We start from the raw sequence: 22566 nt of genomic DNA on the forward strand, positions 1-22566 counted from the left end.
CATTCGTCGCTGTGCCGCCACGCTCAACCAACTAAAAGATGGCGGTCCTATAGCTTGCTATTAGGTTTTTATTATTTATTATTTATTATTTATTATTTATTATTTATTATTTATTATTTATTATTTATTATTTATTATTTATTATTTATTATTTATTATTTATTATTTATTATTTATTATTTATTATTTATTATTTATTATTTATTATTTATTATTTATTATTTATTATTTATTATTTATTATTTATTATTTATTATTTATTATTTATTATTTATTATTTACAGCCAGCTAGGTTAGCCAGCTCTTACTTCTTCTTGCCTTGGTTCCCGATTAAGATCTCAACCGCGACGAATTAATCACCAATAGCGCATTTAATACCGGCTTCTGCGCTAGGAAGCGTCGAGTTCCATGAATGTGGTAAGGAGGTCTAGGAACACGCCGCCATAATGAGAGATATCGCGTCCGGTGAGAGGGATTCGAGGTCGTGCAAGCGCCAGGAGGGGCGGTGCCGAATGGATGGTATCAAACACGACCAGAACCACGCGCAGGGCGCATCGCCTCCTTTCGGATGGCAAATGTACCAGCGAGGCACCAGAAGCATGGCATAACACGCGATGTGAATAAGGCAGTGCGAAGTAGAGAAAATCTCCTGTGGCTATAAACAGCGCAAACGCAACAATATGTACATGGAAAAGAACAGCCAGTGAAAGGCCAAAGTGTTGGACTCCATCCAGGAGACACCGCGAAACCACGGATTCCAAACCACACGGGTTCCCCCTCCCCCCTCCCCCTCCCTCAAACAGGCGCCGCCGCCTCTTAGTAGTGTGCGGACCGCCTGGCGCGCATTGGGGTGCAGTCGCCGTCGCTGGGCTTGCCGACCAGGTTGGGCGTGTGGTCCTCACAGGCGTTGGGCCAGGTGGCCGGGCCGGGCGCCGTGTAGCTCGTCAGGGGCGGCCAGTAGATGTTGATGAGGATTCCCGGCTCGCTGCCCTTGTAGGCGCCCGGGAACTTGACCGTCGGGCCCGGGCGGCCGCTGCCGCTGCCCGTGACCTTGAGCTGGGCGCAGCCGATGTAGAACTGGGCGCCACCCGCGGACCCGGCGCCGTGCAGGCCGATGTGCTCGGCGCGCATCAGGTAGTCGCCCGGCGGCAGGTTCTGGGGCAGCTTGAAGGTGAAGCCCGTGATGCCCTGGCTGTTGGGGAAGGTGGCCCAGACGGGGCCCTGGGAAGCGGAGAAGCTCGCGGTGGTCAGGCTGTAGACCTTGAACCAGTCGCCATCGCCCTTGTACTGGTTTGCGGCCACGCCGTCGGGCGCGCGCGACAGGTAGACGGCCTGCGGGCCCGGGTGGCCGAGGTTGGAGTTGACCATGAAGCCGACCTCGTCGCCGGGTGCGACCGTGTAGGTCTTTGTGGCGGCCATGATGCCGGCGTCGAGCCCGCCCTGGTTGCACACCATGTGCGGCGACTGGACGTTCTCGATGGGCGAGTTGGAGTTGGTCGTCCGCCGCACGTACTCGTACGGGCCCGTCGTCTTGCCGTTGACCACTAGGCTTTCGAAGTTGTAGTGGGCCAGGGCCGTGGGGAAGACCCCAGCCGCGGCGAGGATGGTGGCGAGCGTGTTGCCGCGCATCGTGAACGAGGCCTGATGAGTGAGAGTGGGAAGGGAAAGGATGGGCTGGTGAGGGTGAAGATGCAAATCAGACAAAAAAAAAGAAAGGCCCAACGTTGGTTTTTATATCCTAGGAGCGGGTTCGAGGGATGGTAGCTGCTCTGTAGGTGTTTCGCTTCAACAATATCGAGAAAGGCTTTGGTGGGTTACGCGGGACTCCGAGAGTGGTCGGATTCCATGCCGCCATCACGATGCGCCCGTGGTTGTCGGCAGCAGGTGCCGGCATGCAGCGTGTTACTCCGTCCATGTCAGCGCTCTCGACCAATCGCCAAGCTCGGGAGGGCCTGGTGATGGTCATGGAGGGGCGGACCATCCCCCTCGCCTACGGGCACATGGACGTCGAGGCGGAGGGCAATAGTCTGTATTGCAAACCGCCGGCATTTTCCGTCGTGGTGTTATTGGATGGTGACGGCGGTCGAGTGTCCCGAATGGTCGATGCGGCGTCCTTGCCGCCGCCCGCCACGGCGAGATGAAGGCCGCCAATCAGGGCCGGGATTCGGGATTCAGGGATAGGGGCGCGGAAACTCAAGTCCTAAACCACTTGTCCAGGGCGTCTTGGCAAGGAATCGAGTGACGGATAGACGATGAAATCGAGCAAAGATAAAACAAGGCGTGTTTTGGAGTCGCTCGACTGTAATTTGCAGGCAGACCAGCCCATCCCTCGACACGCGCGTTTCCTCGAGGCACGGCTCCACAGCGGGAATTTGTCTGCAGATGTCGAGATGATCAAGGACCGAGCTCCAGGCGCGTTGTAAGAGCCAGAACCCCCCCTACCCGCGCGCTTGGCTCCCCTACAGGCCAGGGGCCAGGATGTCCCACCGGACCAGCCAAGCGGTGGGTGATCGGGTGATCGTCCCGAGGAGGGCTGCCATATGTATGACCATGATTCACGTCAGTCTTGAGAAACGAACGGCAAGAGGGTCGCTAGTCGACAAGGTAGATGCCTTGGGTTCTCGAAATCCCGCTCGTTTGACTGCCCACGCGCCTAGGCGCAACCGGGCCAAGTCCCGCAGCGGGCCGTGCTGCCCTGGCGTGATGTGCATCTTGGCCTGTCTGGAGACATTTTTAGCCACTGGAAGCTTCTTGGACAACGACGCGACGTGTGAATGATCTCTGATACAGGCTTCCTACCCAATCATTAGTTCCTTCCCACTCTAGGAGGAGCAACAGTACGGCTAGTTGTGCCGGGGCCAGTCTTCACTAAAGACGGCGCGCCACCATTGGTAGCGGTCCCTTTGGGACTACTCCCCCTAGTCTTGAATGAGGATATCGCAGACTGGCGGTATGAACGCAAGCTCCCGAGCAGCTTATGCTCGTCAGGGGTGGCGGCAGCCGGTTCCATGGTGACAGGGCCGGCATCTGCGGCTGTGGCCCTCTCTTCATCACCGGCCACATCGCCTCCCCTCGCGCCTAGCCCTTTAAAGTTTTTTGATCCTGCTTCTCCACCTTTCAGCGGACTTGGTCACAACACCTTGCCCCAAGGTCCGGTGGCTACTGGCTTCGAGGTTGAGGAGCTTTCGTATCGGCTCGATGCGGAACGCGACTTGATGCAGGTGTGGCACACAGCTGCAAATGATCAGGGTTCCGGCTTCGACCTGACACCATATTATCGCAATGGCCCTCTCGTCTGGGATATCGTGCAGGAGTCAGCGTTCATCCTTGGGCAGGGACACTCGCACAGCGACCAAGATTTCGCGGGATGTCATTCCAGACAGTAAACGTACAGGCGTCGTCGTCGCCTCGAATCAATTTTAGCACGGCAAATAGCCGTATGATAGAGATTATGCAGATGCTGTGGTCCCAAGCCAGCAGAATAGTCTGGTCAGCGAACACTATTCTACATTGAGGACGAGGTATCGAAGCGAGCAGTCGGGCGCTTACAGTAGTCCCAGCGAGAGCATAGCGATGATGCCGACTTTCTTCGCCGTTGACGTGAATCTCAGGCTCTAGATGGCGGGGATAGGCTGCAGGAGCAGTACAAGGTCCGTTGCAAGGTTGAACGCAAACTGTCATTTTTCACGTCACTCGATGTCAACTGTCAGCAAGGCGTGGCTGTGGGGAAGGAAAGGCGAGCAGTGCGATGGGACTGGCGCGATACGCGCATCGCAAATCCACATGGGCGCAAGCCCGTAGCTTGCACCCTCGATATCAGTCCTCCGTTGGGACTCGATGGGCACGCACTGAAAGATCACTACGCTCACCTCGATTGCCTGGCAAGCGAGGAAGATGAGGACCGTAATGTTCAGTGGGACGACCCAGTGCCGACCAGTGTGCGAAAGGAATCTCATGTAGAGGAAAGCAAAGGAGCCCTTGACGGACGTGATGGCAAAGCTCCAGGTGATGGACGCGACGATGCCGGGGAACAGCCTCATGTTGGTCAAGTTCTCGGGCGCAACATCGGAAATGGCCTTGCCAAAGTCGTATCTTGTAGCTGGGAGTATGTCAGCAGGGCCAAGGGTGTTAAAGTTTGATCAAGCAACATACCAAGAGCGTCAGAGGTGCAAATGGCAATATAGCTGGCCTGCAAGAGTTCGGGTAGATGTGCTGTTGTCAGCAAAGCGGCAAACAGACAACCGGATATGCGGTCAAACTGGGCACCAGGTCGTGTTTGCTCACCCAACCAAAACACAGGAGTGCTAGCGGTTACGTGTCTCGTCGCATTAGCTAGAAGCTGGGATGGAGCACCGCCCAAGGCCGTGGCATCTATACAAACCGCCCTCCCATTCAAAGCGGCGCTTAAGGATTCCCATAAGCATCCTAACGGCCATGAAGACGGACGTCAGGCTCGACATGGTGGCTGTGGTGATCAGGAGCAGCGGTCCAACATCCCGGACTGGGCCGGCGGGGGCGGGCTGGGCCATGGTTGGTGGCGGGGACTGGGGCGCCCTTGAGGGTCTTCTGTGAGTGGTAAGAGTCGAGCCGGCGTCACAGTCGCAAACGCGCCTGGCTCGGAGAGAGACATGACGGGACTCTGGGCGGCATCTTGTGCCTTGGTATGGGTAGTCGCGAGGCGGATGGCGACGGTGAGGGCGGAAGATGGCCCGGGGCCAACAGAGTTGGCCACGGTGGGAACGGAGAATGCTAAAAAAGAAAAAAGGCACTAACCGCGGCACATAATAGCCGTCTGAAGTCGTTTTTGGTGTGTCCCAGGCTTCCGGCACCCCCGTCGCACGACTCGCCGCCTTGGGCTTCTTCGGCGGGAACACGATGTCCGGGTTCGAGCTTGTTGCACATGTTGGGGCGAAGGCTTCGGGAGCTCGCGGGTTAGGTCGAAAGCCAAAAAGAAGCATCCGTCGGTGTCAAGCGGTGGTGGACAGGGAGGGGCCGATTTACGTGATGTTTGGCAAACACGCAAGCAAGTGCACAAAGCATAGAACGAGTAAGAATTCCATCATGACTGCTAGCTGGGTGAATCATGAGCCATTTAATTGGCGGACATCTCCGATTCGGGAAGGAACAAACATCATGGAGCCCCATCATTCCATCACTTTCCTCTCCACTTCCATCCTCACAAGTCGATGGCCTCGGGCACCAACTGCAGGTTCTCAATGGCCGCACACCCATACAGCCCCAGATCGTTGGAGCTCATCCACGGCGCCTCGTCTGCGGGCCCGACAAAGTCAGGCGTGTTGACCCTGTTTGTCGCCCACGACAGCGTCGGCCCGAGGCCATCCTTGCGCAGGAACTCGTCCCACGCCCTCTTGGCCAGCGCCGTGCCGTTGCCCTCGCCGCCCAGCCGCTTCGCCGCGTACGCCGTCAGCCGCGAGTGGCCCTGCCGCAGGCTCACACCCGAGAAGGCCGCCCCGTACCTCGCCGCCTGCTCCGCCCCGGACGCCCCGTAGTAGACGCAGTAGTCGAGCCAGGCCGCGTCGAAGCCCGCCGGCAGCGCCCCGCCCCCGCCAAAGTGCTCCGTGATCTCGTGCACCACCTCGACGAGCCCGAACATGGCCGAGAGGTGCGAGATCCCCACCACGCCCTTGTTGCCCTCGTCGCCCGGCGGCGGGCCAAGCTCGCCCGTCAGCGTGTTGAGCGTCGCCGACCCCGTCACGAAGCCGTTCTTGAGCCGCGCGATGCCCGCCATGGTCCGGTTGAGCTTGCCCAGCGCTTCCTCGTACCGTCCCCCGCGCCTCTCCACCTCGATCAGCCAGCCCGCCGCCAGCGCGCCCCAGTCGGTCCCGAGCCCGATGTCGGCCGCCGTGGGCGACGGCTTGAAGCCGTCGTTGCGGACCTTGCGGCGCGCGTCGAGGAAGCCAAACGTCGCGTCCGCGTCCAGCGTCTCCTCCATCAGCTCGCCCACGCGCTCGTCGCCGCCCGAAACAAAGTAGAAGTACTTGCGGTACTGCGGCGTCGAGATGCGCGCCTGCTTGGCGCTGTCGCCCCAGTGCAGCACCCCGTGCCGCGTCCCCAGCCCCCTCCACTTGCCGACGTGGTACACGTCCACCTCGCCCGTGTGCTGCGTCTGCGCCTCGGCGAAGCGGTAGACGTCGGCCCGGCCCGTGCGCAGGAAGAGCTGCCAGAAGAAGAGGTTGGGCGACAGCTCCGAGTTGTCCCAGCCGTAGCCGCCCACGTCGTAGCGCCACGTGTGCCGGTCCGCGTCGTAGGCATGCATGAAGTCGCCGTGGTCCAGGAACCCGTACCACCGCCGCTGTTCGACCTGGCCCTCGTACAGCTTGAAGAGGACGTCCATGTTGCGCTCGATGGCGGCCGCGGTCGGGGAGGCCGTCTTGCCAGGCAGTGACCAATACGTGCCAAACGCCCCAGACGCGTGATAGGTTTCCGGGGACGCCGTGAGGACGGGTGGGTTTTCGACGTGGTCGGCCAGGTCCGAGATAAACTGCCGCGACGGGGTCTGGGCGAATGGAAACACGAAGATCTCGTTTGTCCTCGCGATGCCGTACGGGGTGTCAAAACCCTCCTCCCAGTCCTCGTATGTGATCTCGAGCGCGTCCAGCTGGTCCTTGTACGTCTTCTGCCCCAGCCCGTCATGGAAGGGTCTGAGGTCGAGCGGCTGGGCCTCTGGGCTGTAGATCCAGAGCGTCATCTCTCCAGTGTCGCTGGCAGCGTTCCTGATATCGAACGCCGTCGGGTGTCGTTTCAAGAAATGTCGCATCCCGACCGCCAGCCCACCCTTGCTCGCGCCGCCCAGGTACGCTATGCCACCCGACCTCGTGCCGCCGGTGCTATGTATCCAAGACTGGCCCGCCTTGGTCCGCTTCTTGATGCTGAACCCGTCGGGCGTGAGCTGCGTCAGGCTGAAGTCGCCAAAGTTCGGGACCCAGTGCAGGCGCGACGTGACCCTCGTGTCCCAGGTGCTCTCGTCGGGCGTCTTGCGGCCGTCAAACTGCGCCTGCTTGACCGCCAGCCCCGGGTCGCGACGCAGCCCCGTGATGCCCTTGACCGCCTCGCTGAAGAGCCCGCCGTCAACACCCGAGAGGCGGACGTGCCGGTCGTACAGCTGCTCGCCATCGAGCGGGACGTCGAAGCGGACGCCCACGCCCGCGATAAAGTCCTTTTGCGCGTCGCCGTCGTAGACGATGCTGTGCACGATGCGCAGCGACTCGGCACCCGCATACAGGTAGAAGCGCAGCACAAAGGGGAGCCAGGCGTCGTGGTGGGCCGCGCTGCTGGACGTCTGCTGGTGTTTTCCGCGGACGGTGACGAGCGCCCGGACAGGCGACTGCTCGCTCACCGTCACGTTGTCGATGCTGCTTTCGAAGCTGTAGCGCTCGGCCGCCGGGGTGCTGCCGCCAGCCTCGTCGGCGACGCCCGACTGCGATTGCAGTACGAGCCGGCCATTTTGCCCGACTATTTTGCCGCCCGCCGTTGCGATCGACTTGACGAGGACGCTGCCTTTCTTGGCGAATGATACGGAAATTTTGCCTGTGTCCACCGTGATTTCGGTCTCGCTGTTGGCCTTGACCAGACTAGACTTGGAGCCACCGTCAAGGTTCCGCTTGGTTGAGTTTTTCCGTGAGCATGTCTTGGGGCCCGTGGTCGCCACGACGGTGTATTCGGACGCAGGGTTCTGGGCAGCAGGAACGGCGTGTCCCGTCCACTTGATGGAGCCGTCGGGCCAGTAAGCCGTCACCCAGGATTGAAGCTCGCCGCCGTCGCCAGCGGTGAACTTGGTCTGACCGGGTCGGTGCTTTCCGCGGGACCAGGGCAGCCCGAAGGTGACGCCGGAATGGTGCGCTGGTGCCGTGCCACCCAGCCAGCCGACCTTGGCGCTCTCGGTTGTCGCGTTGGTCACCTGCGCCGACCCCGGACCCGACAGGAGGCCGGCGGCGGCGGCTAGGCAAAGGGCCACCCTCGATAACATTGTGGCCTGGGAAGGGTGTCAGAGGTCTCCTCTCCTGGACCGAGCTTGGTGAGGTAGCCCGTGGTCGCAAGAAGCACACTCGGCGCGAGCCCGCGTTATATCTCCGAGAACCATGAGTAACAAAAAGGGGTCTCGTCCATCCTCCCCGCATCGACGGCAACCTTGACAGCGGCATCGCTGCTGCAATCTTGGCCCGAGTCATCACTCCTCCCATCGAGGCATTCCGCAACGTCGCATTTACGAGGGCCCCCTCTCCTGGTCGGCCAATTTTGCCGGTGGTATCGAAATTGGATCTCGCGGGGGCGCCATCCCCAAAAGTCTCCGCACTCATGGATGGCGTCACGCTGCGCATGCGGGGGAGCTTCGGGTCCCGGCTAGCACTCCTCCGAGCGCCCGAGCCGTCATCTCGGCCTGTGCAGCCTATTTTCGCCCCAATCAGCTGCGCTACCATCCATTCATGTTCTCTACCATTCCTCTCTTCCACCAGAGGATTTGCGACATCTGTGGCGAGTTAAGCCACTGAAGATTTGCACCCCCTCATTCACTGCATCAGCTGCCAAAAAAAACATCCCTGAGCTTCTGCAGGTGTACAATGCCTGAAAATGGTTCCTAAGCCTCATTCCCTTGCTGGTTGTTCAGCGGCAGCAAGGTCGCCTGCTCAGCCTTTGTACCAAGACGAAGGCCAGCACACAATGACGACCAACGGCGCCTCGTGTTCTTTGTTTCATTGTTTGAAGGCCAGCGCTTGCAGGTGTATAAATCAGTGACGATCATGGAACATTTAGCTCATCCTTCCTATCCTCCTTCCCAAGCTCCTCTCGGACAATCGACAACCGGACTGCCAGTAACCTCAGCCTGCTGCCAAGGTAAGTATTGCCCTGACCAAAACATCCGCTAACTTCACCAGCAGCAGCGATGGAATCCTTCAGGCCGTCGTCCCCACTTCAGCTGCCGTGTCTGCTGAAGCGCCGAGGCATTCCGGCCGTATCTCAGGACGAGATCGACAAGCTTATCAAGTTCTCGCGCGGCTCAAAGACAGACCCCATCGATCAGGAGATGATCGCCCTATCCAGCCGTTGGAAGCTGGGCACGGAAACGGAGGACTTTAAAGCCGGGCTTTGTCTTGTACGGGATGCGTATGGCATCCCAGTACTCTTTCACGCCGCTCACTGCGGCTCACTAGAGGTCATTAGGGCCCTTCTAGTTTGGGGGTTTGACCCAAACGCTCAATACAGGGACCCGGGCGATACGCCCTTCACGCACGCGATCTCGGTCCGGCGAAGCTTCGAGATAGTAACGTTTTTGGCCGAGCGGTCCACAGACCTAGGCAAGGCCAACGACCAGGGAAAGACGGGCATCGTAATGGCGGCCGAGTTCGGCGACCGCAAGCTCGTCGACTGGTTCCTAACCAAGGGCGTCGAGCGCCAGGCCAAGAAGCACCCAGGTAGGACGGCGGACGAAATCCGTGCCGAGTGGATGCAACAAATTGCACCCTTCCTAGTCGTACGCAGCCCCACAGGTTTCTCCTGTATTTCCTTGGGAAGATCCAAGACCGCTCGCCAATCCAACGATTAGTCGGGCGGCCTCTGGCAATGACTACTGAGCCGGGGTTTGCTTGTCTTTCGGTGCGGCGGAGTAAGGGATATCTCACGAAAGGAATGATAGAACTTAAATTGAACGAAATGAATCTGTATCACGTTTGTTTCTGCATCATCAACTATTCCAACTCGATTTACTAATCGAGAGTTAGCGTCCCCCATTTAACCAAACATGGTGCCTTCTTCCACAATTACGTTTAAACTAATCAAGCAATAACATTCCGTAAAAGCGTTGCTATTAAGCACAAAAAGCCCGTTCCGGAAGCGTTGGGTACGGTAATTATAATATGTATAATTGCAGCGGTAATTTGCTAACGGGTTATTTAATGGAAAAAGTTAAATTAAAAAAATAAAAATATTTCTTCCCGAAATTATACGGCAGGGCTTGGGTTAAAACGGGTATTAACGTTAAATTAATCGTAAGCGAAAAAATGTGCTACCGTTTTACGGGGGTTTTAGCGGAAATGCGTTAGCTATTAGCAAAAAAAAGGTGTTACAGTTAAGCCTCTGCTCCTAAAGTAAAGCACCAAAGGAGTATTAAACAGTAGCACGTAACTTAACAAATTGAAAGGATTTACAAAGTAACTTGGGTGCGGTTTAAATGCTTGCTCCAAAGGTTACTTGGAAGCTAACTAAAGTTTAACTAATGCCAAAGCCTTAATTAAAAACTACCTAAAACAATAAAAAACCCTTTTTTTTTATAGCCCGTCCTTTATGCTGTTTCTTTCCCTCCCAAAGTAGTAATTTGTAATTTTGTTAACAAATTACAAATTACTTAAGTAATTTGTAACCTTATTAACAAATTACGGGCGGCTTACCTAAGCTTCCTTATGGTAAAGGGTAAGCGCTTGCTTACCCCTCGCCTTTTTGGCCTCCCGTCCCGGCCAAGTAGTTATAGGTTGTAACATTAAGTCCTTTCTTTACCGGCCAAGCCCTTTTGGCTTGCTTATGTCCGTTCCTCCCATTGCCAATCGTAAGTACTATTTTTCTTTATTATTTAATTATCCCTTTTTTTTAACAATGTCGGGTTAAATACAAAAACGCTTTGCGCGTTTCACCTTTTAACGTAAAAACCTTTTTGCTTTAATTTTTATATTGGCTATCGATATAAATTTTTATTTTTTTATTAAAACGTTTTTAAAAAAATACTTGTTTTATTTTTCCGCAAAATTCTTTTTATTGCGTAAAATGTTTTGCTTGCAACCGTTTTGGCTGTAACATTTTGGGTTTTTTACTTAAACAATTGCATTTTATCGGTTTTTAATATTAAAGGATTAAAGCCGAAATGCGGGTTGTTAAAGTTAAGCGTTATGCTTTAAATAACCGTTTTAAGCGTTTTCGCAAACAAAAAAACTTTTGGCTTAAAAAGCAGTTGCGGGCGTTATTTTGGGGTATCGAAACCGTGGAAAAATTGGAGCAAATGGAACAGGTGGAACGAAAAAAGGCTGCTTTGGTAGCGGCCAATCCCTTTTTTCCTTTTTACCCCAATTTTTTTCCTTTGTTTCTTGGCTGGGCAGCGTTAAAGGTTAATCTTAACTTCGACCCATTAGCCCTTTTTTAGCCTGGTAAGTTGTAACTCCCTTAACAATTCCTTTTAATTGTATGGCGCAGTAGTAACGCGCTTGCTTTTGTAGCGGGAAGTCCTAAATTTAATTCCCGGTGCAACCTGGTTAAATTAACGATATCGGCTTTCCCAGCCGGGGTCGTTAGTTTAACTTTTTTTTTTTTTTGCTAATCCCGAAAGCCCAAGGTTTAGTATCGATTTTAAATTGCTTGCGCTCCTTTAATTTGGTAAATTGTAATTCTTTTAATAATTTCCACAAATTGTATAACGCAATGGTAACGCGTTTGTTTTTGTAACGGGAAATTTTGGGTTTAATTCCCGGTGCAACTTTAAATTTTTTTTGCTTAACTTTTAGTTAGCGAAAAAAGTTTTGCTTTTTTTGCTTAAGCTTGCCAGCTTATCCTTTAAATATGCTGTGGGATTTTCCTTTTTTTACTTTTTAAATTTTTCCGAATTTAAAACTTTTTACAAATTCCAAAGCTATTGCTAACTTTTTTTTAAATAATATTTTTGCAAAGCCTTTTGGCAATTCCTAAAATTTATTGTATTTTCCTACGTATTGTGCTTATCCCCCCAGCTTTTCCATTTAACGAAATATTACTTTTTGCGGTAACGTATTCGTTCGTTAAAAATGGCTTTAACTTCTTACTTTTGGTTGGGGTCGATTTTTACTAATTTAATGCTTTTAAAGCCCGGAAGCGCTGGCTTTAGCAAAAAAACGTGAAAAACCGGGTGGATGCGCATAATTGGTGGTAATTAAAATTTATAATTAATTGGAAAAATAACGCGAATAACCCGAAAAGGTTCCCATTTTTTTTGTTTAGCTTATCGCTTGGCCTTTTTGTTTTAATATTAACGCGTAAAAGGTAAACGTTATCCCTTTTTTAAAGGTTAATTTTTAATCCTTTTTTATTGGCTTGCTTTGCTATTCGATGGCGCAAGTTTTTTAGCTTGTCCTAAAAGGTTTGGTGCAATTTGGTAAGCTTTATTACCTGGATTTCCGTTACTAAGGCTTTAAATCCGGCTTTAAACTTGTTGTACGCCGTAAAGGTATACCCATAGTTAGCGTAAAACGGCGTTTTTCCCGTACTTTCATGCATAAAGCTATTGTAAGCAAATTAAGCAACTAGTAACAATTAAACCCAATTGTTTTGCTTATAAATAACATAATAACGCAAGTATTGCTTTATCGTTTTATTGGTTTGCTTCGTTTGTCCGTCCGTTTGGGGGTAATACGCTATTAACAAAGCGTGTTTTGCTCCGAAAAGCGCCGTAAGCATTTTTTAAAACTTGCTTGTAAATAGCTTATTTCGGTTTGTAATTAGTTTTTGCGGCATTCCGTAATCCGCTATTACGTACCGAAAAAAAGCGTAAACCAAAGTTAACGCATTGTTACTTTTTTTATAAAGTAAATATAAAGCATATTTTGTAAATTTATCCATTATTACCAGTATGCTATTATATTGTATTTCCGTTAAAAGCTTTTTAAATTTAGGAAATTTAATAACAAAATCCATAATAATTTTTTGCCATGCCCTTTTGGGCGCTGGCAATGGTTAAAGTAATTTATAAAAAAAATGTTTGTTAAGCTTGTTTTTAACGCACATTTAGCAATCCTTTATTATTTCCAGTATTATTGCCCGAATTCCGGTAAACCCGTAATGTTGTTGGAGCTTTTTTTATATTTTAGTAACCTTTAAATAATTATGGGCCGGTAACCCGTGGATTTCCAAAATCCTTTTTAAGGTTTAATTTTACTTTTTAATTATTAAAGCTATTGCCCGTTAAGCTGGAATTAACGCTTTTTTTGGCCCATGGGCCAAAAGCGTTTTGGTTTTTTTTGGAATAGCGATTTTGTAATTATTCCTTTTGCTTAAAGCATTTGCTTTCCCGTTTTTTAATCCTTTTCGGTACAAAATTTGGAAGTTATAATTTTAAAGATACTGGTTCCAACGGATTTAACGCTTGTTAAAGTTTTGGCTTGTAATAAAATGTGCCAAATTCTTGTGGTTAATGTATATCGTAATTTGGTGGTTTGCTTTATACAAATATACCTTTTACTTTTTTAAAGCTTTAATAATAGCAAAAAGTTTTTTATTATGGATTTGGTAATTTAACTTAAATTTTTTAAACTTTTGTAAAAAAAAAGCGCAAAAGTACAACCTTTTTTTTTATTTCGTTAACTTAATTATTTTTCGATTGCGTAATTTAACGCGTCGGTTTCGATTTTAAATAGTTTGTCGGGGTTTGGAATAATTAATATTGGTTTTTGTAAAATAGCGCTTTTAAATTATTTAAAAGCAATTTGTTTTCGTGCTTTCCAACGGAATTGGGTGTTGTTTTTGGTAAAATTTGTAAATGGCGTGGCGCCGCCATTAAACTTTTGCATAAACCGTTAATAAAAGTTAAGGAACCCCAAAAACGCCCGTACCTTTCGTACGTTGGTAAGCGCTAGCCAATTAGCCATTTTTTGTATTTTGGTTAGGTTTATCCTAATTTTTTTTAGCGTAATAACAAACCCGAAAAAAACCATTTTTTAAGTATGCTATACGCATTTATCCGGGTTAATTAAAAGCTTTGCGTTTTGTAATTTTTGCAATATTTGGTGCATATATTGCTTATATTTTTTTAGTGTTTTTAAATATATTAAAATATTGTTTAAATATGCTAAAACGAAAATGTCGAAATGCTTTCGAAGCACGTGGTTAATTATCCGCTGGAATGTAATTAGCGCGTTAGTAAATCCAAAAGTTATAATTAACAATTCGTACACGCCAAACCGCGTTTGGAAAGCGGTTATCCATTTTTGCCTTTTTTTAATCCGAAGCAATCCATATGCTTTTCGGAAGTTTAAAGCCGTAAAGTACCTGGCTTTGCCGAATTTATTGCGTAATTCGTTAATAAAAAGCAAAGGATATCGATCCTTTATCGTAATTTTATTTAGTAGTTGGTAATCGATGCACATTCGTTTTTTTCCGTTTTTTTTAAGTACAAATAGGATTTTGTATTTTATTGGAAATGTTAAAGGTTTAATTACCCCTTTTTTTAAGTTTTCCTGTAATTGCTTTTTTAATCCTTTTTGTTGCTTAAGGTTAAGCTGGTACAGTTTTTGGTATTTAAGTTACGCATCCGGCTTTAATTTAATTTCGTAATTAAATGGCCCGTATTTTGGAAGCACCGTTTTTAGGTTTTTTTGGAACAATTTTTAATACTTATAATATTCCGGAAATACATTAGCTAATTGTTATAGCTTTTATTTAAATCCATCGTAAAGCGTTATTATGGTTTTTTGTAATAAAGTTCGAAAGTTGCTGCTTTGCTTTATTTCCGTCGAAATACCCTTTTTCGGCTTTATTTTTACATTATTTGCGGCCCGTAATTGTTGGGCTTTTTTAATTGCTAGTAAAAGCTTCCATTAAAAAATCGTTTTTTTTCCAATTAATTTTTAAATTATGCTTTCGTAATTACGGAATCCCAAAAACCACATTTTCGTCCCGTATTTCCAACGCGTCCAGCGTTATTTAAAAAGTTTTGCTTTGGTATTGGAAATTAAAATAATCGGTTTTAATATCGATTTATTTATTATTGTATTTAATTGGCTTTTTTTTATTATTGTAAAAAAATATAGCTTGTTTTTTTTGCGTATAGGAATACCGTACCGTAACATTGCTTGTAATAATACGTAATTGCTTTGGGCACCGCAATTAATTAAGGTTTTTAAACAATAAAGGCTTTATTGCACCCGTATATGGAAATGTTGCTTGTTCGGGCTAATCGTTGCTATTAAAATTTTTATTGCAAATAGCTATCCTTTTTGTAGCTTTGGTACAAATGAATTCTTTAATTTTTTGTTTCGAAATGCTTTTATTACAAAGTAAACAGTATATACTGTTATAAAAAAGCCTTAAGCATAAATATCAAATGCCTAAGGCATCGGAAAAGCGGTCCCCTTGCTTGGAAGCGTATAACGCTTCCAAGCGTTAAAAAGGAAGCTTAATAAGCAAAAAGGACAGGGAGTTACGTGTATATAAAAGGCAAAAGCCCTTACGGGACCCTGCACTTCAAATCCTTTCTTCCTTAAAGCATATCAACCGGAATAGCCTTACACCGTGCCTATCCCTTTTACCTGCAACAGTTATAAGCCCGGCAACTTCTAAACCCTTTAACGTAAAGTAAAAGGCTTAGCAGCACGGATTTATTCCCCTTTTACTACCTTCATTAAATCGTTCCCAAACGCGCTTTTCCAAACGCGTTTATCCTTTTTTTCCTTTCCGCATGTTAAAAGCACGGGCGAAACCGCCCGGCAAAAAGCGGGAAGCGTTAAATGCACGGGCGAAACCGCCCGGCAAAAAAGGAAAAAGGGGGCGCTGGCAGCCAGCCGGGCACGGACCCCCCGGGAATATGCCGGCGAGCTACCGATATCGCGGCCAAAGCATAATAGCGAAGCTAAAAAATAAAATAAAGCTTAAATTGCACGAAAGCGCTTGGAACGCGAAAAATTTAAAAAACCAACCCCGGGTGCCCAAAAGGGTACGAAAAAAAGGAAAGTTAAAAAAAGAACAATTTTTATTGGCGATAGCACCTTTGGTAAAAAATTTACGGAAGTTTAACAAAGGAAATGCCGCATTCGGCCCGTAACCCGGTAATTACCCGCCTTTGCACCAATTAACCCTTAATATATTGTTCCTTTTCTTACACCTTTTTTATTTAAAAAGCAGGCCCGGGTAATTACCGGAAAGGATCGAGCAAGCTTAAAAAGGGCATTTGCGATTTCGCACCGCCCATAATAACGCCCGACGCCACGTCGAGCACGTCGGAAAAAACCGTTAAACCACCGAAACAAAATACCAAAAAAACCCCGCAAATTCCCGACGATTTCGAAAACCTTTCCGTAAAAAAGCTGCAAAAAATAAATAACGCGCTAAAAGCTTAAAGCAAACGCGCCCGTTTAATTTAAAAAATCCAAAATAAAAGGTTAAAGCATGCGCATAAAAATTTAAACGAAAATAAAAAAAATACTTTTAAGCAACGAAAAGGTTTTACGTAAAATAAAGTTACTTTTAAGCTTTCCATGCTTAAAAAATCGGCAATTTGGCAAAATATTGCTTATTATATTAACAATTACGAATTTATTTTCGAAAACGAAAAAGGACGTTACGGTAAAAACCGTGTAAAGGTCCAAATAATTTCCAACACTTTTAATTATCGTCGGCGGGCATAATGGATAAAATATAAGCAAATGCATTATTTAAATACTAGGGTATTGTTTATTTGGGCCGATTTTTTGCGGTAATTTTAAGCAAAATCGAAAAACCCCGATTCGCAAATGTAATTAGCAATTAAAAAGCTTGCGGGGGATACCGCTATTAAATAAAAGGATTATAAATCGTTTAAAGCGTTCCGGATTTGTTAGGATTTGGTAAAAAACGACTTTTCCGAATTAGCATCCAAATGGATAAAAACGATATTGCTTTTTAACCGGCTCCGTTTCGAAATCCAAAAATGGGTAATATTTAAAAACCTTTTTTACATTATAAAAAAATTGCAAGCTAAAGCCTTTAAAGCAAAAATAATATCGGAACCGTATAAAAGGACCCCGGGGAATATAAGTATTTTAGCCCCCAAAAAGTTGGTTACTTGCTTTAAATGCGGGCAGTTAAGCCATATCGCTGCAGCATGCAAAATACGAACGGATAACCCGGAAACCCCGTTAGCCCTAGCAATTACACAAAAGGCAAAGGGAAAAAAGCCCGAAGTACGGTATTACGGGTATGGGGAGCTAGGTTATATCCGGCCGGCGTGCCCCAAAAAAAGCAAAATATCGCCACCTAATTCGATACCGTTGTTTGGCCGTTTAGGTACCGGGGCTTAAAAGTGCGCCCCGGCGGCTAGGACGCGCTAAAAAACCAAAATGTATTTACAAATTAACGGTCGCCGGGTAAAGTTAAAAGCGCTGGTTAACAATAAAAGCGACGTTAATTTGTTGCACAGCCGTTTTTTGGTAAAAGCAAAAAAAATACCGGTGCCAAACGGGGGTTACCTGGCGTAATTCGATATTAAAAAACGCATGCTTACGCTAAAGGTAAAAAAATACAAAATTTGGGTAACGGATAACTAGGGAATAACCTAAAAGTTAATGGTATTTTACGTAATAGTGCCCCGGGCCGGGTACAATATTACGTTAGGCATGCTTTGGTTTTAGCAAAAGGATATTAAAATCCGGTTTGGGGATATAAAGTAAAAGTTTCCGGTAACCATTAAAAAAGTTAAAATAATTTCGTTGGAAATAGCTAAAAAGCTAATTTAATCGGGACAAGCGATAACCGTGCTAACGGTTGCACGCTCGGAAACCCCGGAAAACCCCGGGGAAAAGCTAAAAGCTTTCCCGGAATGGGTTAAAAGGATAATTGCAAAATATGCGCAATTTTATAAATCGAACCTTTTGCTAAAACATACAAGCTAAAATTACGCGATTAAATTGGAAAAAAAAACGATGCCGCTTTACGAAAGCATTTATCCTTTATCCAAAAAAAAATTAAAAACCTTCCGGGGGTACTTTAACGAAGCCATGGCGAAAGGTTAAATCCGGCATTTAATTAGCCCCGCCGGCGCCGGAATTTTATTCGTTTTAAAAAAAAACGGAAAGTTCCGCCTTTGTATCGATTATTGGGGTTTTAACAAAATTACTAAAAAAAACCGGTTAGCATTCCCGCTAATTTACGAAATATTTAACCGGATATTTAAAAGCTAGTATTTTACCAAGCTAAATTTAAAAAACGTTTATTACAAAATACGAATCCGATAAAGAAACGAATGGAAAATTGCTTTCCGTTGCAAATATGGACATTACGAATACTTAATAATGCTTTTCGGTTTGGTTAACGCTTTAGCAACGTTTTAAAGCTTTATTAATATAGCGCTTAAAAAATTAATTAATAACAATTGTATTGTATATTTAAACAATATTTTTATTTTTTCGAAAATATAGGAAAAGCACCGCAAAGCAGTAAAAACGGTACTAAAACGATTCGAACGGTTTAAATTTTACGTTAGCCCGGCCAAATGCAAATTCGAAACGGATAGTATCGAATTTTTAAAGTTTAAGATAACCAAATTCGGGGTTAAAATTTTGCCGGACAAAATTGTTGCGATTTTAAAGTAAAGGATACCGGAAAGCGTTAAGGATATTTAAATATTTTTAAGCTTTACGGGGTATTATTGGAAATTTGTAAAAGGTTACGCGAAAATTATTGTGCTTTTAACGGATTTCCTTAGCAAAGATACCGTATTTTACTTAAAAAATGTTGCGAAAAAGGCTTTTTGCAAATTAAAGCTGCTATTTACGAAAGTTTCGGTATTAGTGCATTTTAACCCTTCGAAGCCGTTATGCGTGCGGATTAACGCTTTGGCTTTTGCAATAAAAGCGGTGCTGTTGCAATTACAAAATGGCCGGTAGCACCCGGTAACTTACATGTTAAAAAAGCTACGATAAGGAAAGTTGCGCTATACAATCCTTAATTTAAAATTGTTAGCAATTGTAAAAGCTTTCGAAAAGTAACGGTATTACTTGGTTTATTTACAAAAAATTATTAAAATAATTACCGACCATTTAAACCATACCTATATTTTAACAAAGGAAAAAGTAATAAAGCGCTAAACAAAATGGTTCGAAAATTTAGCAAAGTACGATTTTACGATTAAATGGAAGCCAAAATACCGGAACCCCGCGGATAGCTTGTTAAAACGTTCCTAAAATATACCAATGGACGGGGAAACCGATATAGCAAAAAAAAAATTCCGAAGCGATTTATTGGCTAAATTCCAAAAAGCAGTTTACGTAAGGACAACCATTACTAAAAAGGACACCAAAACGATATTGGAGCGCATTTTCAAAGCACAAGCAAAAAACGATTTCGTTTAAAACGGTATTTAAAAAAACAAGCCCAACGTTTGGAAAATTAGCAACGGTTTGCTTAAGCACAAAAAGAAAATTTAAATTCCGAATTTAATACCGTTTAAACGGACAATGCTTTGGAAATAATACGATAACCCAACGGGGGGTTACAAAGGTATGGCTAAAACCTTAAAAAAGCTTAAACGGTAATTTAAATGGCCGGGTATGGCTAAAAACGTACGCAAATACGTGCGGACGTATTAAATATGCCAGCAAACGAAGCCGAAAATACAAGCACTTTACGGGCTATTAGCATTTTTGCCCGTGCCAAACCGTTCGGAACAAAAGCTATCGATAAATTTTATCGGAAAGCTTTTAACGTTGGTAAATAAAACCGGCAAAAAGCGCAACGCAATATTGGTAATAATCGATCGGTTTACCAAATATAGCTTTTTTATTCCAACGTTTACGAAATTAACCAATAAAGGATTAAGGAACTTTTTATTTGCATACGTTTAAAGGTTGTTAAAAACGCCCAAAAGGATTGTATCGAACCGGGACAAATTATTTACAAACGGGTTTTAAACAACCTTTGCCGGATACTTAAAAATTAAAAAAAAGCTATCGATAGCATACCACTTTTAAACCGACGGGCAAACGGAACGGACAAACCAAGCAATAAAGCATTACTTCCGGTGCTTTTGCTGCGAAAGGCAAAACGATTAAGCGTTGCTATTGTACCTGGCAGCGTGGGTGCACAATACGAGCGTGCATTCGGGGTTGCAAAAAACCCCGGCGTTTTTATTAATAAAATTTTACTTACGAAAGCTTTATAACCTTTGGGTGGTTAAAAAAAAACCTTTGGCAACGGTTAAAATTAAAGCAAAGGCTTTGGAAATAGTTAAAAAGCAAGCTAAAAAACTATTAAAAAAAGCGAATAATACGTACAAAAAGTACTATAACAAAGGCAGGACCCCGGTGCTTTTCGGGGTAAGCGATTGGGTATTATTAAATACGGCGAACATTAAAATAAAAAGGCCGTCGAAAAAGCTATTAAATAAATGGTTGGGACCTTTTTAGGTTTTAAAAATGGTTGGGTTAGCCGGTTTGGCGTTCCGGTTAAAGCTCCCGGTAAATTACCGGATACATAACGTATTCCCGGCAAATTTGTTACGGGCGTTTAAAAAAAGGCCCGGCAAAAAACCAAAAAATAAAAAACCAAAAATCGAAAAAGAAAAAAAGGATTGCTTTAAAGTAAAAGCTTTGTTAAAATATAAAGGGCTTTTGCGAAAACGAAAATACCTGGTTAAATGGATAAATTATAACGAATCGAAAAATTCGTAAATTTTAAAAAGGGATATTACGAAAAAAATTGTTTAAGCGTATAAAGCAAGCTTATTGGAAACGAATTTACAAAATAAGGAAAATACCGGACTTTAGCGGGTAAATACCCGGAAAGGACGGGGGTATTACAGGAAAAAAGTAATAAAAGCCAAAGGAATAGCCCAAAAAAATATTTTAACATGCCGAACCGGCTAATTACCGGGAAAAAACGTAAAAAAATCCGTAAACGGCTTGTAATAGCCGTAAAATATTGTACTTTATAAACAAAAAGTTAAATGGGGACGGTATAATACGGGGAACGCCTTAAATTAATGGTGCGATACATTTAAATTTCGAAGGACATGCAAAATGTAGCACATTTCGGAAAGCCCGTAAAGGGCATGTTTAGCGCGATACGCCAAAGCAATTACCGCACTTTAAACGTACGTTGTAGTGAAAAACATTATTGCTTGCCCGAAAAGGAAGTAAAAAAACCTTCGAATGGTATAACGAACGGGCTTAAGCGTTTAGGTAGCGGTAAATGCATGTTGGCGGTATTTAAACCCATTGGGGGGCAAGGAAAAAGCATTTTAAAATTATTTATTAAGGCATTAAAACCTAGCTGGTAATTAAAAACATTAAAACCTTGCAATGCTGCAAAAGCAATATAACGAAAGGAAATTATAATTTTAATTGTAATAAATTAACGAAAAAGATTTAAAACTAACTACTTTTTAAAAAGGGAATACTAATAATTAATTAGGAAAATATATAAAAAAAATCGATTAAATGCCGTATCCAAAAAAACCAAAATTTTCGGAAACCACGTCCTTTTCGCTAGCGTTACAATTGTTGCCGCTAAAATTGTCGGCGCTAAAAGCGGTACTTCCCGGCGCTAATACGGACGCCGTACCCTTACGGGAAGCCGCGCGGCTGTAAGCTTGGGTATCCAAATGCGCCGCAATCGTAGCAAAGCTAACGGCAATGCCACCAAAAAAAGCAACCATACCTTTTTCGAAACGCTTAAAAAACGTTTTTACCTCGTTAAAAGAATTACAAATGCTAGCCAAAGTTTAAACTTGCTTTTTCGTTTAAACGGCGATAGCGTAAAGTTATTAGGAAATGTTTTAAATAGCTTTTAATATTGCAACGCTAGCAATTTTGCGCTGGATGCGCTTTTGGATAACGGTTTAACGTTCGTAACGCGCAAATTGTTCGGCCGATATGGTATAAAAGGATTTGGCTTTTTAAATAGCCTTACGGGCGCGAAATTAAGCTTTAATAAGCTTTTCGAAAAGCTTCGGTATTGTTTTGGGCAATTATTTGTAAACGGTATTTAAAATTTTGTAAAGGTTTTAAGCCATTTTCCAAAACCATTCGGGGAATTTAACGCAAGCTTTATTGCTAATTACGTTTTTGCAATAAATACATTTAAAAAACCCCGTACAATTATCGAAGCATATCGGTATACGGGGGTTAACGGCATAATTTTAATATGCTTAATAACCAAAATAACGGTTACAAAATACCGTACGCTCCGTATAATTGTTTTTAAAAAGGGGCAAATAAATAAAGTTTTAATTATCGCTTTATTAAAAATCGATAACCTCCCGCAACGGGAGCGCGTTGCGGATATTTATATAAAGCGAAAAAAAGGCAATGTCCGTTTCGGGGGCAAATCCATTAAAATTAAAAACGTTGCAACGGCGTTCGTTACGCGCTTTACGCTTTTTTTCGGCGAAGGTTTTTTTACCGCGGCGGTTAAAGCCCGCCGGGGGGTTACCGGCAAAACGCTTGCGGGAATTTTAAAAAGCTGCAAGCGTAAAAGGGCCTAATGGACCCGCAATATTTAAAAAGCTTACCGAAAGGTTACCGGCAAAACGATCGTTAAAAATTTAAAGGATTAAAAATTTCGGTAAAACCGAATTCGAATCCGATTAAATTACGATAATTAAGGAAAATACCGGGGGGTTGCCAAAAAAAGCTAACGGGCCGGTTGGAACCGAAAAACCCAAAGCGAATACCCGAAAAAACATTACTTTCTTTACGTAATCGGGTACAAAGGATAACATTTATAGCTACCGGTTAGGTCCAAATATCCAAAAGGAACGGTTAATACCAATTATTACGGTTACATCGTTAAAATTATGAATGTATAAATGCACAAAAGGAAAAAAAAGGCTGTAGCTCGACGGAAAAA

The 22566-nt window shown here is 45.4% G+C and overlaps 9 protein-coding genes across 10 annotated transcripts; 5 read left to right on the forward strand and 4 right to left on the reverse strand.

Moving 5' to 3' along the window:
* Nucleotides 1–779: 779 nt before the first annotated feature.
* Nucleotides 780–1733, reverse strand: GGTG_09001 (hypothetical protein). The gene has a single exon (XM_009226843.1). The coding sequence runs from the start codon at nucleotides 1627–1629 to the stop codon at nucleotides 817–819; it is 813 nt and encodes a 270-aa protein (XP_009225107.1). The 5' UTR covers nucleotides 1630–1733; the 3' UTR covers nucleotides 780–816.
* A 126-nt stretch (nucleotides 1734–1859) lies between these two features.
* On the forward strand, nucleotides 1860–2141 carry GGTG_09002 (hypothetical protein; the record flags this gene model as incomplete). Its single annotated transcript, XM_009226844.1, has 1 exon — nucleotides 1860–2141. The coding sequence occupies one exon, from the start codon at nucleotides 1860–1862 to the stop codon at nucleotides 2139–2141; it is 282 nt and encodes a 93-aa protein (XP_009225108.1).
* A 774-nt stretch (nucleotides 2142–2915) lies between these two features.
* GGTG_09003 lies at nucleotides 2916–5025 on the reverse strand. 2 transcript variants are annotated; one of them, XM_009226845.1, is made up of 5 exons: nucleotides 4774–5025; nucleotides 4153–4189; nucleotides 3767–4099; nucleotides 3393–3674; nucleotides 2916–3295 (listed from the first exon to the last, which is right to left on the reverse strand). In XM_009226845.1, exons 1-5 carry the CDS (start codon nucleotides 4900–4902, stop codon nucleotides 3087–3089), a joined length of 990 nt encoding a protein of 329 aa, XP_009225109.1. In that variant the 5' UTR covers nucleotides 4903–5025; the 3' UTR covers nucleotides 2916–3086. The 2 variants fall into 2 exon arrangements, with proteins under 2 accessions (XP_009225109.1, XP_009225110.1); XM_009226846.1 differs by lacking the exon at nucleotides 4774–5025 and adding an exon at nucleotides 4285–4332.
* Nucleotides 5026–5047: 22 nt separating this feature from the next.
* On the reverse strand, nucleotides 5048–8125 carry GGTG_09004 (hypothetical protein). Its single transcript, XM_009226847.1, has one exon. It carries the CDS (start codon nucleotides 7985–7987, stop codon nucleotides 5177–5179), a length of 2811 nt encoding a protein of 936 aa, XP_009225111.1. The 5' UTR covers nucleotides 7988–8125; the 3' UTR covers nucleotides 5048–5176.
* Nucleotides 8126–8471: 346 nt separating this feature from the next.
* GGTG_09005 (hypothetical protein) lies at nucleotides 8472–9562 on the forward strand (the record flags this gene model as incomplete). Its single annotated transcript, XM_009226848.1, has 1 exon — nucleotides 8472–9562. Exon 1 carries the CDS (start codon nucleotides 8903–8905, stop codon nucleotides 9560–9562), a length of 660 nt encoding a protein of 219 aa, XP_009225112.1. The 5' UTR covers nucleotides 8472–8902.
* Nucleotides 9563–15424: 5862 nt separating this feature from the next.
* On the forward strand, nucleotides 15425–16572 carry GGTG_09006 (hypothetical protein; the record flags this gene model as incomplete). The annotated part of the gene is made up of 3 exons (XM_009226849.1): nucleotides 15425–15679; nucleotides 16186–16308; nucleotides 16486–16572. The coding sequence occupies 3 exons, from the start codon at nucleotides 15425–15427 to the stop codon at nucleotides 16570–16572; spliced, it is 465 nt and encodes a 154-aa protein (XP_009225113.1).
* Nucleotides 16573–16700: 128 nt separating this feature from the next.
* GGTG_09007 (hypothetical protein) lies at nucleotides 16701–17021 on the forward strand (the record flags this gene model as incomplete). Its single annotated transcript, XM_009226850.1, has 1 exon — nucleotides 16701–17021. A coding segment is annotated over one exon (321 nt), but the record flags the coding sequence as incomplete, so codon positions are not given.
* A 1418-nt stretch (nucleotides 17022–18439) lies between these two features.
* On the reverse strand, nucleotides 18440–19036 carry GGTG_09008 (hypothetical protein; the record flags this gene model as incomplete). The annotated part of the gene is made up of 4 exons (XM_009226851.1): nucleotides 18440–18558; nucleotides 18621–18652; nucleotides 18752–18802; nucleotides 18987–19036. 4 exons carry the CDS (start codon nucleotides 19034–19036, stop codon nucleotides 18440–18442), a joined length of 252 nt encoding a protein of 83 aa, XP_009225115.1.
* A 2119-nt stretch (nucleotides 19037–21155) lies between these two features.
* On the forward strand, nucleotides 21156–22201 carry GGTG_09009 (hypothetical protein; the record flags this gene model as incomplete). Its single annotated transcript, XM_009226852.1, has 3 exons — nucleotides 21156–21301; nucleotides 21523–21698; nucleotides 21825–22201. 3 exons carry the CDS (start codon nucleotides 21156–21158, stop codon nucleotides 22199–22201), a joined length of 699 nt encoding a protein of 232 aa, XP_009225116.1.
* Between the last annotated feature and the right edge of the window lie 365 nt (nucleotides 22202–22566).

The sequence above is a fragment of the Gaeumannomyces tritici genome (assembly GCF_000145635.1).
Source record: "Gaeumannomyces tritici R3-111a-1 unplaced genomic scaffold supercont2.5, whole genome shotgun sequence".
In the NCBI taxonomy this organism is placed as follows: Eukaryota; Fungi; Ascomycota; class Sordariomycetes; order Magnaporthales; family Magnaporthaceae; genus Gaeumannomyces; species Gaeumannomyces tritici.